At 41.9% G+C, this 15,837-nt stretch overlaps 1 protein-coding gene across 2 annotated transcripts in view; it reads left to right on the forward strand.

The window, feature by feature from the left end:
- map3k22 (mitogen-activated protein kinase kinase kinase 22) overlaps positions 1-15,837 on the forward strand; it is a 39,258-nt gene that overhangs the window by 7,338 nt on the left and 16,083 nt on the right. For both annotated transcript variants that reach the window (XM_087846173.1, XM_087846174.1), the window contains exons 2-5: positions 4,176-4,259; positions 6,165-6,209; positions 12,242-12,351; positions 14,777-14,814. In XM_087846173.1, coding sequence (XP_087702299.1) covers positions 4,241-4,259; positions 6,165-6,209; positions 12,242-12,351; positions 14,777-14,814 — 212 coding nt within the window. In that variant the 5' untranslated portion in view covers positions 4,176-4,240. The remainder of the gene's footprint in view (positions 1-4,175; positions 4,260-6,164; positions 6,210-12,241; positions 12,352-14,776; positions 14,815-15,837) is intronic.

Consider the following 15,837-nt stretch of genomic DNA (forward strand, 5'->3'; position numbering starts at 1 on the left):
TTATAAAACAAAAACTACTTTTTGACCCAAAATGAGCAACTGGTAAGGTTCATACTTGGTGATTTTCCCCTACATTTTCCCTCTTAATAAACCTTCTATCGCACTCATTTGTGCAAAGAGATAAGTTTAGTCATTGACCTTCCAGTGCAGCGTCTCTAACTGAACATGCATTTGATGTATAAATAATGGCTTCACATCCAACGGGAAATTTCCTTTATTTGAAATAAACCGTAGATTTAGTGCTGGAGGACAGGAAAAATCCTCTTCATGTGCTGTAGGACACAACCATTAAGCCTGTTGTTCCACTAAAGGGCTTAGATCTCTTCTCAGCAATAACTCTCCTGAGACAAAGAAAGGGGAACCAAGGTTATGATAGAGCGCTTAGGCCCCACACAGAATGACATTCTCCCACCCACACGTGTCTTCCACCACCCAGAGGTCCTCAACTGTGTCCCTGCATAGAAATCCCTCAGTGGGCTTATTGAGCAATAGGACATAAGGTATTGTCTTACTTCCCAGAATCAGCAAGCATAACCCTCTGACTCATGCGGGGTGGCCACAACACAATCTTGGCAAGCGTTTAGCAGACAGAACACCCCTGACCTTTTTAAAAAGCGTAAGTCACCTAAATAGCCACGTCTCGCTTAATCACCCTGCACTTCCTGCAGGAGTTGCAATTCAGACGGTCCACCGGGTATTATGATGTCAGGCTTGCGATGCATTGTGCGGTTTCATTAACAGTAAAAGATGTTTGTTTTAACCTTATTTTGGATACAGCGACCTCCATTACGACCTTTGCTTTTGTTATAACAGGTAGTACTGTTGCTACACTGTAACAGGACCTTGAATGTATTTTGTCCACTGTTGCAGATCTGTTGGCTTCCAATAACTCCCACATGATTTGGAAATCATTTAGCAGACTCCTGAAACTTGAATGTGTAATTCATCACTGCCTGTAACATCTTGCCTTGATTAGCTGGTGTCACTTTGATTACTTGCACAACATAGGCGGTTTCACGTGTTTCATATCAAGCGTTGTTGGAACTGAAGGATCGGAAACTGTAGAGGTATTTGGGTTTAACGGTGTGTGTTATCGTTGGATGTCTCTTTCTCCCTGTTTCCATTCTTCAATCTGACCTGAGCTGACCGTATGATGAGAAATATTACAGGAAGAATAAAAGGGACCAGAATAGCCTGGTGCTTTGCATATCTTCCACAGGTATACTGCCACAACATTCCTATATCTCGTCACTGATCACTTTCTCTTCTGATGTCTGTGGATCCATTTCTTGTTCTGTGATGGTTGGAGAGTGGAAACCCAGCACCCAACCCCCTCAAATAAGAAAAAAATATATCTAGAGGTTGACCTCTGAAATGGTGATTTCTCTGGGACTCCATGTCAAGAGTGATGTCACATATGAGATCATGCTGCTTTGGCTATCAGGCAGCTGGAGGACAGACCTCCCACTTTCTCTAGTCTAAATTAGGAGGGTGTTTCCCTCAGAGATGTGGCCCACTTAGTTACTTAGTTAGAGAGTGATGTCATAGACCCGTAGAAGGTTAGTGTACATGCTCACAACCATGTACACGTCGAGCTGCATGGTCATGGTTGTAATGCCCTTTTAAAATTAAAATGAAAAATAAAAACTTGTGGCGTGCGGTTGAAGAGTTTAGCTCTGCTTTGTTATTTCTCTATAAAGTGCCGTCCTCTTATGTAGTGACAAAGGAGAGGTATCTACCAGTGAAACATTAGCCTGCCTGACTGCTGATTTTTTTTTTCTTCTTTTTCCTCTCTTTCCCCCCATATCTTGACGGTGGAGTGCGTCACAATGTTTCAGACACTTCTGGAGCATTTGCAGGCTCGATGCATGCTTTTCCTCACAGACCATCTAGCGCACAGACTTGACAGTCCCCTCTCGTAAGACATGTGGCTGCTGAGCAACAAGAGCGAGCGGCGATTAGCATTTGATCTTCAACAAGCGGGGCTGTCACATTGCCCGCCTGCCAAGAAGTGTGTGGAGAACTGGGCTTGCGATCAGTGGGTACCACTAGCCTGGCATCATGCTGGGCAGAGGAGGGAAGCAGATGGCCCATCTGGTGACTTGCTGGCAAAAAACAGAGGCTGTTCTGTTCCCGTGTGCGTGCGTGCATTTGTGTGTGGCATCAACAGACTGGGCGACGTGGTGTTAGGAGACCACCTGTCTCGTGGCTCATCGTCTCTTTCATGTGTGGTCAACGGCACCGTACAGGCAGAGCTTTGCTCGTATTCCCTTTCCTAATAATGTCCTCGTCTTTACACCAGATGTACTGAACACACTGAATATATTAGTTCTTTGCAATCGTATTATCCGGTGAATTCAGCCAAATCTAACGCTGGTATCACGACACATTTAGAGCACCCTTGCTCTTCCACATTTCCTTTAAGTTTCAGCTTTCCAGCTTTTTAGCTCATGTGATGCGAGTGCACTGACAGCAGTACCCTGTCTGTTCCCTTGTTCAAACTCTGTTGGCACTCTGTGACTCTACCCCTCAGGCTGTAAATTGCTCCAGTGGCCGCTTTTTATTGCTTTTATGAAAAGTTTTCTGGCTGACACAAAGAGAAAGTGTTTGTGTCTCTGCAGGCACGCCGGAGCATTTATCTGGGCTCAGTGTTCGGGGTAACACAGACTTTGGCGTAGGTGAAAACACACAAACTGGATTTCTTTTGTGTTTTAGTTTCCTTTTGTGGCTCGTGTTTGCTATTTTGTTTTCTGTATTAGCTCTTCTCTTCACTGTGGTGTTCTGACTTTGAGCTGGACCGTCCAGTTAACCATGCGATTGTGGAGTTTACTGCAAGGAATTAGAGCAGCATTACTCAGGGATTTTAGCCAAAACTGACATCAAGTGTGTCACCGGTGACTCTGCTAGTGTCAGACTGTAGCCACTGACAACAGTAGCTGTGATTTTTGTGTTGTCTGTGTGTAGCAATGAGCAGCCATTAGCAGCTATGCCTCTGATTGCTCAGCCAAAAGAGCCTTTTAACCCTCTACTGCAAGAAGAACTTGTGTAACTAAAATGTAGTTTTGCTTCATCTAAATACTCAGAGCTGCTAGGTAATATGTGGCTAACATTAGCAATCTGAGCTTCAATTAAGATTGAATTTCCCATGTAGCTAGCAATCACTCATAGCTAGAAGTGTATTTTAGCATTTACTAAAAATAATATCGCGTTACGTTTGAGCACAGTTGCTTTTCTTCAAGCTGCTTCAAGCTGTCTTTAAATGGATGTAAACATAGGTTTAAAAAGGTTTTGACCTCTTTTTGGATTTCTGAAGTGTGCACAATACCTTCTATGGCTCTGTGATTGATGCTGTAATGGGGAACACACTGAAGTCCCAACCACTGCAAATATTCAAATACCACAACACCGTTTAGAGCAGCTGAGGCACTAGTTCTTGTTCCTCTTTTTTTTTTTGTTACATAGACTGCATTCAAAGAACAAACAAATGCTTCCTGCAGTCTTTGCGTGAGAAATATTTGCACGTTGGCCTGTTTCAGGATATAAGCGGTGCGTTTAAGGGCAACGCTTCAGTGGCCGTAAGCATGAAGTGGTGATTAAGAATGCACGAATACTGTGAGATGGATGTATTTGGCTTTAGATCTACCATAAGCATGCATTTTCACTCACTGTGCTGACTGCAACACAAAATACGGATGCGAGTACAGATTCGCCGCTACTTTGTTTTGGAAATTCTCATGGTCTTTACTTGCGGCAGGTGTTCGGGCAAACCCCCACGCCCGCCTCGCCGCTTCAGCGCCCCATCTCAAGGGCGTGTGGAGCCCTCATTACCAAACGCTGAGGGATTCCTTCACTGATGCCGTCTCGCGGTTTTTGTGGTGGCAGTAAACACACACCGGGGGCATTCACGGGACTATGACTAATGGCTTTCATGCTATTTTTCAGAGTAGAGGATATGTCAATCTCAGGAGACCAGTTTAAATACAAAAAAAAGAACAAATAAAAAACACAAGCAGTCACACCGTTGCGGAAAAATAACGCGCTGTGTTGATACTACCACCTGCGTCCTGTTTTGTCTTTGTTTTTGTGCACTCTCAGAAATAATGCGCGCCTTGCTGAAAGAAAATGGCACAGTTCTTGGATGTTGAAACCTTGTTGTTTTTTTGCCTCACTCTCAGGGTGAAGTCTTCAGCAGCAGAGAGAAGTTGAGCTCCGTGCTCGAGTTCAACAGGGCCACTTCCTGATGATGACAGTAAACATGGGTGAGTAGCGTTTGAAAGCGAGCTGCTTTAGGCTGCGCCGTGTACGTACAGAAACATGCTTGCTTACTGGGAATATACACACCTCTCGCTCTTCCTCTGACAGGAACAGTGCAGAGAAAAACAACACATGTAAAAGCAAAGTGTAAAACAAAAAAAGAGGGAAAGAAAAGGCAGTTATTTTCAGATTTTGCACTAAGTTTGCATTTTTTTTTCTGTTGTTCCTCATTTTTAAACCTTTCCTCAGATATGAAGTCTTGATTTTGGCAACTTGAAGGTTGTAGGAGAGAACATAACTCCTTAAAACCTTTAACAACAGTGTGCATGTTTCCAGTGTACTGTGTTTATTTATCTCCTACAAGACAAACTGTATAAGAATGTCTCTGAATGCACTCATGCATGCCTAAATTATGCAAAAAAATTGCTAGCTGTGCACGCAGTGCTTAAAAAAATATCTGCACCCTTCCTGATTTCTTAGTTATTTTGCATATTTGTCACAATCGCATGTTTCAGACAAAGTAAATTTCAAGTAAATAATATTAGACATGAATGCAGCTAATGAAGAAATGAAATGACCATTTTATTTATTAAGGGAAATAAGTCATCCAAACCTATCTGACCCTGTGTGGAAAAAGTAATTGTCCCCACAACATGAGGAGTGTTTGTGCCACCCTTGGCAGCAAGAACTGCAATCAAGTGTTTGCGATAACTGGAATTAAGTGTTTTACATCACAGAGGAGGAACTTTGGCCCACTATTCTTGGGTTCCTGCTTCCAGAACAAAATGCCTGGATGTGCATTAGAAGTTAGTGAGGGTGATCTCTGCCTATGCAGCTTACTAGGGCTACACCACATCCTTTTTGACACACATTGAGGTCTCGAAACACATTACAGGAGGTTTTCAAATGCCATCTTTATGGGGGAGAAATTAAGGTTCAGCAAAAGCATTGCAATCAAATTTGAGCCACTCCAAAACCTTTATGCTGTTTTTTTTTTTTTTTTTTTGCGTCATTCAGAGGTGGACTTGCTGGTGTTTTTTGGATCATTGTCTGCATAACCCAACTGAGCTTGAGCTTTAGAACACAAACTGATTGCCCAACAGTCTCGTTCAGGATTTTCTGGTAGAGAGACGAATTCATGGTTCCATCAATTACGACAATTCGTCCAGGTCCTGACGCAGCAAAGCAGCCACAGACCATCGCACTACCATCATTATGTTTGACTGTTGGCTTGATGTTCTTTGGTCAGCAGTGGTTTTTTCCTTTGAACGCTCCCTTGGAGGCCACTTTTGCCCATTGTCTTTCTTGTTGTTGAATCCCGAACTCTGACCTTAACTGATGCAAGTGAGGCTTTCAGTTCCTTAGATGTTGTTCTGAATTGTTTTATGACAACCTGGATGAGTCATTGATCTGCTCTGGGGAGTAATTTGGTAGGTTGGCCACTCACCACCGTGCCAAGTTTTCTTCATTTGTGGATAATGGCTCTCACCGTGGTTCACTGGAATCCCAAAGCCTTAGAAATGGCTTTGTAACACTTAACAGACTGACAGATGTCCATGACCTTGTTACTCAGCTGGTTCTTTAGTTCATGGCACAATATGCTGCTTTTTAAGATCTTTTAGCTTACTTCACTTTTGTCACACGGGTTCTTTTGGGGTTATAGATTTTTTCCCCTAAAAATTAAATCATCATTTAAAAACTTCTTTTTTTAAATTGCATTTCCGCATAAGTGTGACAAATATGCAAAAAATGTGGACGGGGATGAATGCTTTTCACAGCACTGTAAGTTGTTGTTTCTCAACAGTAGATTCTCTGAACTCAAAGTATCAGCAGCCAGCATATGCTGTCAATTGTTTTATTTTGGACCTGGTTTCACTGTGATCCAAAATGATGATGGTTTTTTTCCACAGATGACGGTCTCCAAAATGGATCTGGACAGCACAGAAACTCACAAGGTAAACACCCAGCCTTGATGGAGCTACAGGAATTGTATGACATGCTAGGCCTGTTCTGTAAATGTATGTAATGCTTTCTGGACAAAAGAAGAAATCAGCCCCACAATCACGTCAGTGTGTTACGTAAGGTTTTCCACCTGACATAAATGTTGCCGCATGTGGTTGTTCTTGGCATTGGGCTTGCCGTATCCATGCATCAGTGCAACAACGCAAATGGCTGGAAGCGTTTCCTGATCCAGGTGTTATAAAGATGATTGAAGTTTTGGAAACGGGAGCAGGAATTGTGCGATGCAACTTCTACCCTCAGGCGTTATGGAAATTCTCCTGTAGATTTTTTCCTGCTCTTTTAGACGGTGTGCGTCTCTTATTTTAGTGTGGCTTCGTATGAAGTCTTTCAGCTCTGTCGAGAGTTCAGTAAATAAACAGAGCTGCAGCAAATTTCCTAGCTGATTGTGAGCTTTGAAAAAAAAAGAACTCTGAAATTCTGAATTTTGCAAAATGTACATAATGCTAAAACCACTCCCCGTATTTAACACACATTAGACTCCTATTAATAGCTCTCCTCAAATAATTGCTTAACAGATCTTTCCAGATCTGTAACAGTAGTGGTGACACGGCTAAGCCAAGCTGACGCAGGCTGAGAGAGGAATGCCACGGCCTGCAGATACTGAATGGGCATATTTGCAAACATTGTCCAGTGAAAAGCCTTTAGAACAGACCTTGTACAAACATTAATTGCACAACCACTGTTGCACACCCACCTACATTACATCAGGGTCATTATTCTTGGTGAAAGATTAACTTCTGAGGTTTAAACATTACATCCATTAGGTGTCCAATTATATCTGCCACGGTTTCGATAAACAGCGAGGTGAGAGCTGGGAAGCCCGCCTTGCTTGTTATGGCTGACTTGTGTGTGTGTGCATGTGCTTGTGTGCTTGTTGTGCGTCAGAGCTCGAACCGTAGTGCTGCAGAGTGAGGACACGTTTGGCTCCAGCCGCTAATCCTGCCGGATGCCTTTGGCATGATGCGTCTCTCGGCACCAGGAAATCCCCTCAATGTCTTCATTCAGGCAGCCTGCATCTCTCACTCTCACACACACGCACACAGACGCTCTGCCTCGCTGGTCCTTAAATACTTTTGGCTTGCAGAAGTTGTATCCTCTCGTAGCTTGTTCTATTTTGTAAGCAACTTTAGGGTTTGGGGGAGTTGTCTCGCTCTACCTTCATCTCCCAGCTTCTGCTCTGCTTCCATAAAACCCTTAGCTCGAGCAGCAGTTCCGAGAAGACGTCTCCTTTTTATTGTCACCCGTTCTGAAGCAAAGTTCCTGCTTTATTTCGTCCACTGCCACTTTCGCAGTACCCAGAGTTAGCCTGTGAAGAGACGAAAGATGCAGGGCGATGATGCAATGGGGAGCAACCGGTCGACATTGTGTAATGTTACTCGCTCTGCCCGGCTTCCTGGAATTCCCCCTTTTTCTTATGCGTGTCACATTTTGCGCAACACACAATGAGAGCAGATGGGGGGGGCGGGGGGGGGGGAGGGGGGGGGCTGAAGGTAGCCCAATTTATCAACCCTCCCCTCCTCTTCTCAAAACATTTGCAACTATTTTGGGTCACACGTTGCCATGGGGTTCCTGAAGCAGTCACTGAGGCTGCTTCTGGCGGTGATGTGTGTTTGGTGTATGTGGCGGTTGCTTTCCACTGTGCTGGTGGTTAGCCTTGGCTGGCCTCAGCCTGGCAGTGGCCGTGGATCAGTTGGGAGTGATGTAATAACTTCACTTATAGGCAGCCATCAGAGCCAGCTCTGTGCACCACCACACATTTCTCACATGCTCTCACTGCCCCCACCCCTGTTCCAATGAACCCTCTCACACTCGCTTCTCCGCTATTATCCATAGGCTACAGAGAGCACAAACACACACACATATGCACACACACACACACACACACATATACACATGCTGGCCTCTGTTTGTTTTGTATCCTTGACTGCAAGTGCACAGGGTAGTCTGGAGCTGTAAGCCTGTAGAGGCTGGACTCAAACAGCAGATTTCACGAGAGAGAAGCAGTGCAAATGAGAAACAATGACAGAGGTAATATTTGCAAGAGTTAGATTGTGAGATTAGTATTTGGATATTTAACAGTTTACATATTTATTTATGTATTGTGATTCCTTTTCTCTATTTTAACAGAATATCTTTGGATTTGAGGGATTTTGTGCAAAAATTAGCTTATTCAGCAAATTAATTGATAATGGCAAACATTATCACGAGCTGCAGCCTTGCTCTCATGTAAAATCCTGTCACTACAGAAGGAAAAATAAATATTTTTGCATGCTTAATATTTTTTTTGTCATATTCAGAGTTTTTTCCCTTGTGAGTCAGTCAAAAATACATGAATTATCCTGATGTGGAACAACATGGTTAGCACAGCTCCGCGTTCAGAACTTAGACAGTGATTCAGTTCCTTCCTGTTCAGAGAGGACATGCCTGGTCGAACAGTTAGTCAGCCACCGCTGCTGACAGCATACGTCATAAGTACCCGGGTCTCCTATCGTCTTCTCAGGGCAGTTTACAGCACTTTGCGTGCGTTTGTGTGATGGTGACAGGACACATTGTGTTGTTTTACCAGGTTATTTACATAAATAGGTGTTATTCATCTGTCTTATCTCTAGAATCTCCTTTAGGGAGAAAACTACTAGAAATGACTCAGCTGCCTCATAGTTACTGTCCTTTTCTCAAAAAACATAAAAAATAAAATCACCCACACAAGTATTCATAAAGTTGTTAGAACATAAAGGAATATATATTTTTGCCTGATAGGAATTTCATGTTGGATATACTGACTTTGCAGTCATTTTAGTGCTTTCAGACACTACGTGATCCAATGTGCAGTCTGCACCATGCAAGAGTACTTCTTATATTGTTGTTGCTGTTTGCTCCGTGGGCGCAGTTTTTTTGTAGGTGGAATTTTTCTTATCAGTCGGCATTATTTAGTTTCTTTTTAAGTGGAGGGACCGGACCACACAGCAGAGAAGAGAAACATGTCATTCACACTTCGCTCATGTGGCTAATTTGGAAGTGTCCGCTGAAACTTAATGCAACTAAGTGGCAGATGATGGACCAGGGGTAAACATAAGTGGATAACGAGAGAGCTGTTGGAGCAAATGAGCTCTGATTGAAATGAAGAATACTTTAAATTCAGGTCAGTTTTGTTTACATAGCGCCTAATCACAACAACAGCTGTCTTAAGGCGCTTTAGATTATAAAGTAAAGACCCTTGACGTCCTATGGGCAAGCAACAGTGGGAATAAAAAAAAAAAACCCTCCCTTTTAGCAGGAAGAAACATCTAGCACAGGGGTGTCAAACTCAAATACACAGTGGGCCAAAGTTCAAAACTGGAATATATTCCAGTTTAATATTTATTAAAAAAAAAAAAATCTTCCTCCAGATTTAAGAATGAATCTCTTCTTATGGACTCAAACAAGTTTTGCTGAAAAACTGAATATGGAACAAGCAAAGCTTAATACTAAACAATATATATATTAGCTGTATAATACCAGTAGGCCAGCTCTAATAATAATTTGGTATGGCTTCGCGGGCCAAATGTAATTAGGCGGGCCAGAGTTTGACACCTATGCTCTAGCAGAACCAGCCTCCAGGAGCGGCAGCCATCTTTTCAGACCAGCTAGGGCATAGGTGTCAAACTCTGGCCCGCCTAATTACATTTGGCCCGCGAAGCCATACCAAATTACTATTAGAGCTGGCCTACTGGTATTATACAGCTAATATATATATTGTTTAGTATTAAGCTTTGCTTGTTCCATATTCAGTTTTTCAGCAAAATGTGTTTGAGTCCATAAAAAAAGATTCATTCTTATATCTGGAGGAATAAATATATTTCAATAAATATTAATGTTAGCCTGCGACTTTGTTCCAGTTTTGAATTTTGGCCCACTGTGTATTTGAGTTTGACACCCCTGAGCTAGGGTAAAGAGATGGAAGAAAATAGTCAAGTTGAGAGAAAATAAAAAAAATATGAGATAAAACACACTTTTAATACATTCTTAACTCTGATATTTGGTTGATACAGACTGTGTCATCTGTTTTCACCATTAGCTTTTCGTGGCTAACATTAGCTGAAATTAGCTAAAATTAGCTAGCTGCGTGTTTAGCGTCAATGAGCCCAGTTTGTGATTGAATATCTTGTCTACTTGGTTTGCATTTTAATAATATCCCACTACTGTTACCTTGTTTCATTTTAAAGGGCTGGTTGGTCGATACATCTTCCCTGTTCTCTCCCACTTGTCCAGGAGTCAGCAGGCGAGCTTCGTGCCGTTGGGGGTTGTGTAGGTTTTATTCTCTGTGAGCAACTACCTATGCAAACAGATGCAATTGCAGCACCACAAAACCAGCATTAGTCAGTACAGTTGGTCTGTCACGCTTCATAACTGACACCACAAGCCATAGGAGAAATAAATAGGCCCCTTTATCTTGGGAAAGATAGCATGTCATTAAAGGTGCCATTAGTATGAGTGGCTGTTGCTTTGTACTCCTGTAATATGAACCATGATTTCAGTTTCTTTATCCGTGTCAATAGAAAACTCTGTCTCTAATAACTTTATTCAGTCGTGAGGAGGTGGGTTTTAACCCCACTGTGATCTTTGACCTCTAACTGTCTTACTTAGAAATACATAAAGAAAATTTACCATACAGTAAGGTATACCAATTTGAATAAGAGTTACACAGGGCTCGGTATGAGAGGGAAAAAAGAAAGGTAGTCTGACAGTGACGTGTAAACTGATGTTTATGCATGAGTGCATCCTGACCTCTGAGTGAACCTGGTGTACTGGCCTACTGTCTGAGAACAGCTGCCCACAAGAGCAGTACAGTAGGAGCAAGATCAAATGCCATCCCAGACCCCATCTGCTCCCTGTGTTACTATGACTCTAGCTTTCATTCCCTGTGGTCCTTTACGCACACATATAGACATCTATTCTATTAAAGAATGCGGTTTTTCCTGCAGGTGCTGTTTGTATTGCACTGCACACACCCAGCACAGGTGTGTGTGTGCCTGCGTGTGCATTTTTTAAAAATTATTATCATGACTAGACCTTGGATATATCTGAGAGACAGGAAGAAGCTGAGGTCAGCGACCTCTTCCTTATACTGTAATCACCCAACTCGGATTCCATTAAAGACTTTTGATATGTTAAAGATGACAGAATGCCCTTTTTTGTGAGCATGTCAAAAAAGGTGAAGTCAGGAGTAGAAAACTGAGAATTGTTGGCTTTAATACCTTAAAGGTTATTTTAATGACACAAACGGATGTGGCACTTTAGTCCCAAAATATTTCATATTGAAACGTTTTTGACTTTCTCTTTTACCGCGCAGTCGCTTTTTTTATAACATTTGTAACTGAAGAAAGGCAGCCTTTATCTGAATTATGCTCCTGAAATATCTCCACTGATATATATGTATTAGACTGCTTAATAAACAAGCTGCAGGTGACCACGTCGCCCTTTTTGACAGGCGTGCATGAAGCCCATACACGTGTTCCATTATTAAAACAACTTTGTCTCTTTTGTGGCTTTTCTATGCTTAAGTATAGCATTTAAGAGTGGCCTGCATTGTTATGTTTACCCATATCATCAAAGCGAAAGACTTGAGTCACACATATCTCAGAGAAATATTAGGCAATATTGCTTTTTTTTGTTTGTTTGTTTGTTTGTTTTATAGAGAGATAATTTTACCCTTATTAGGTATGTACCGAACATAAACTAGATTCTTCTCCATTAATGGAAACTCACACATGAAAACAGGAAGAGGCATGCCAGATGTTGCCTCACTGGCTCTTCTGAACCGGCACAAACTAATAACTAAGGTCATGCTAAATGTCAAAGACCACTCGTGTGTGGCCAGTAAAGTCACCAATAAAGTGAGGTCATTTGAAACAGATAAGGTATTTCTGCTTTACTTCCTACATTTAAGCGCAGAGTGTAGCTGACACATTTCTTCTTTCTTCCTTAGACGACGAGGAGGCACTTAACTCCATCATGAAGGACTTAGCAGCCTTGGGCCGTTGTTACACCCAGCACAACAGCCACAAGCCCAAGAACCGAACCTTACTCTACAAACAGGTACTCATCGCATCCACATGTGCTGTTTCTCCTTTTATACATTCAAAATTGTTGAAGTGCTGATTTGAATCTATAAGAAATTTTAAAATTGGCTGTAAAATGTGTCTAAATATCATTTTTTTTGTTTTTATTTCGATTGCTCTGTTGCCTGTGTAGTATGGGAATCAGTTTGCTTCGCCATATTTCAGTTAAAGAGCTGAGAGGATGTATAATGCTGCAGTATTTCTTTGGTTTAAAGCTGCCACACATCTTGCTTAGTTACACTTCTTTAACTCTGTTTTTACTCAATACCTCAGCCCTGCTTTCCTTTTTTTATTTTATTCACTGGAGTTTGAAGGTTGTGATCTAGTTTTGGAGATGATGAAACAAAAAAGCAGCATATTCACTGCCACAGCGGGTGCAAAAGTCTCGAGCCACTCCTCATTTCTTTATAATTTGCTTCCAAGGAGCCAGTCTTTGGATATCAGCTGCTTTAAAAAACAAACAAAAAAAAACAACAACTCCTTTTCAGTCCAGTGCATGACACTTTTCAGAGGATTGTTGTTTGTTTGTTCAGTTATTAAACGCTGACCTATGAGTCATTCAAGCATTAAAAAAAACTATGCCTAAGTCGAGGGATGACATCTTAGCGAAGGACTAATTTTAAATTGTGTCTTTAAGCGTTTGTTATTTACAGCCTGCCACACAAACACATTATTTGTTCACATTTCTTTAGTTGAATCTATGAAAAATGTCAAAGATGATGCAGTTTGGCAGACATAAAATAATATGATCTCTGCATGGTGTGCAGCCTGTCCTTATAATAAATAGTCTTCTCAGAACTGATGGAACATATGAAGGCAGAAGAGTAACGTCAGATCCCTTTGCAGTTGCATCAGAAAGGGCATCAAGCATAAAAACTGTCAAATCAAACATGCAAAGCTCCCTGTGGCGAACCCCTGTGAATAAGTGAGCAGCTAAAAGTAGCTTCTAGATTTTGATACTCTGTGCAGTGTTATCTGGAAAGCATCTGATTCTCAATAGCCAGGGAAGTGCCTAGAGGGGGACCCGGGGAGGCCTGAGCACTGCTAATCTTACAATACCCAACACTTTTACTCTTTAATTCCATTAATTTCACTGTTAATTTTTCACAGTTTTTATTATCTTTTTTACTCTGATTTCTTCTGGCTCCTCCCTTCTTTGTTCTTAGTCAAAAGCATACCTGGATAGAAAAACACACAACAAATAAGAGTCATGGATTGGCCTCCCCAGAGCCTATACGTCAACATTATTGAAGCACTGTGGTATGATATTGAGAGAGGCAGCAAACATCCAAACAAGAGATTTAAATGTCCTTCAAGAGGCCTGGAGAACTATTCCTGAAAACTACTTCGAGAAATTATATCAAAACTTGACTAAGAGAGTTCAGGCTGTGTTGAAGAATAAAGGAGGTCGTACCAAATATTGACTTTTAAGCCCATTAGAAATGTATAAACTCTTATTTTTGCCTCGTATAATATATTTCCATATATGCTGACATGTGAATAATTAAACTGCTGGACTTAATCACGTTTTCCTAGCAAAACAAAGAGAAAAGAGGTTTGGCTCAAGACTTGTGCACAGCATTGTCTTTCAAGCGTCTTACAGACACGTCCGTCAGAATGACAAAATCCTTTCTTGATGCTTGGTGGGCTTTTTTTTTTTTTTTTTTTTTTTTTTTTTAAATAGTTAAATCAAGTTGTATCATGCAAGAGGATGTAATCTTGACAAAAGCAGTATTTGCTCGAATACTTGCAAAAATATTCCGTATTCCATTCCAATAGTTTCCGGTATTATGTACATTTATAGCAGTTTAGAAACTAAACCAACACATTTTGGACAGCTTATCGTTCCCTTCAGTCACCTTGTGCCTCTCTGAAGTCGTTTCCTCGTGTATCTTTGCGTGTCTGTGGAATGATAATTGGCGAATCCTCTTACAGCAGCAATGTTTATGATGAGACATAAACAAACAGCAAGGAGCAGAGAGGGTTTCCGGCCGTCACGGTGCTGCTTTCCTCTGCAAGTTGTTGGGGGTAAACCCTTACGTTTTTTCTTCCGCACCGATGTGATGACAGCGTTAGTGTAACTCCGTTACCTCATGCAGACATGCAGGCTCCTCCAGATTCCTGCTCCCATTGGCAATGACTACGAATAGAAAACAAAGATTTGTCGGGCCATCGTCAGTGTTGAAGGATAATGTTGTCTTTGTGCTGTAGAACAAAATCCGCAGCAAATCCAGCAACGTGGATATAAAACATGTATCATCATAATGCTTTTTGTCACCTCAATTCCTGGTCCAGCTTATCGTTTTCATTTATTAGGCAGGCCAAATCCCACAGACATCTATGAATCATTTTAACTTTCCACTTCCATAACTCCCCTCTGTTGTTATTTTTCCTCTCAACAGGATTTAAGAGTCAAGCTGGAGCATGAGAGAGAAAAACGGTATGTTTGAACCTCTGTATTGTTTTTTCTGCTCTTCTGTCCAAGCCTTTACTCTGTGCTTCGGATCTTTTTTGTGTGTTATGCTTTGCCATGCCTGGGACTTTGTGTCTAGAGGAAATCACAGTTACATGCCAGAGGAGCATAAAGAGAGGGAAAATTTCTACTTTGACATTTAGCCGAGGCCTTATGTTTCAGGCTCGGATGGGCTGTTTAAGAGGGAGGAGAGGGGAAAAAAGAGAAGAGGGTCAGAGAGAGAGGGACATCAAAAAGATGCAGCGAGAGCCAAACGTTTGAGTACAATGCGCAGACTTCCAGGCACACCCCGAATTAATGCTTCATCTTGTGCGTTTTTCTCCTGCTTTCCCTCCACATTTTTCAGTCGCGAGACATTTGTACTCGATCACACGGCCAGCTTTTGACTTACTCAAGAGGCAGAGCTGGTTACTCAAACTGTTTGGAGACAGTCTAGCAAGCAGTTTTTTGTTTTTTTGTCTCATAGTTTGTTTACCCAATGGGATGTTTAAAAAAGAAAGAGAGAATTTCTGACACTTCATTTGGTGTTGGTCTTCATTTTGTCCACGCTGGGATCCCAGCTCTGTCATTCCACGCACGGATGCTAAGTTGGGTCTCGCAGCTCTGGAGCAGGTTCCACTGGTTCCACTGGCAGACTCTGACACTAAAACAGGGGTCCCCAATCCCAGTCCACGAGGGCCTGTGTCCCTGCAGGTTTTAGATGTGTCCTTGATCCATCACAGCTGATTTAAATGGATAAATTACCGTCTCAACTGTCTTGAAGTTCTCCAGAAGCCTGGTAATGAACTAATCATGTGATTCAGGTGTGTTGACCCAGGGTGAGATCTAAAACCTGCAGGGACACCGGCCCTCGTGGACTGGGATTGGGGACCCCTGCTCTAAAACTTTGCTCAGGAGCCAGCAGAGACTGAACTGAAGTGACAAACACAATATGTTCTGTTAACACTGGAAACATTGGAGGGAAACTGACCAGAACCTACCGCAATAATT

This window comes from Neolamprologus brichardi, chromosome 9 (assembly GCF_056152115.1).
Source record: "Neolamprologus brichardi isolate AB-2024 chromosome 9, ASM5615211v1, whole genome shotgun sequence".
Classification (NCBI taxonomy): domain Eukaryota; kingdom Metazoa; phylum Chordata; class Actinopteri; order Cichliformes; family Cichlidae; genus Neolamprologus; species Neolamprologus brichardi.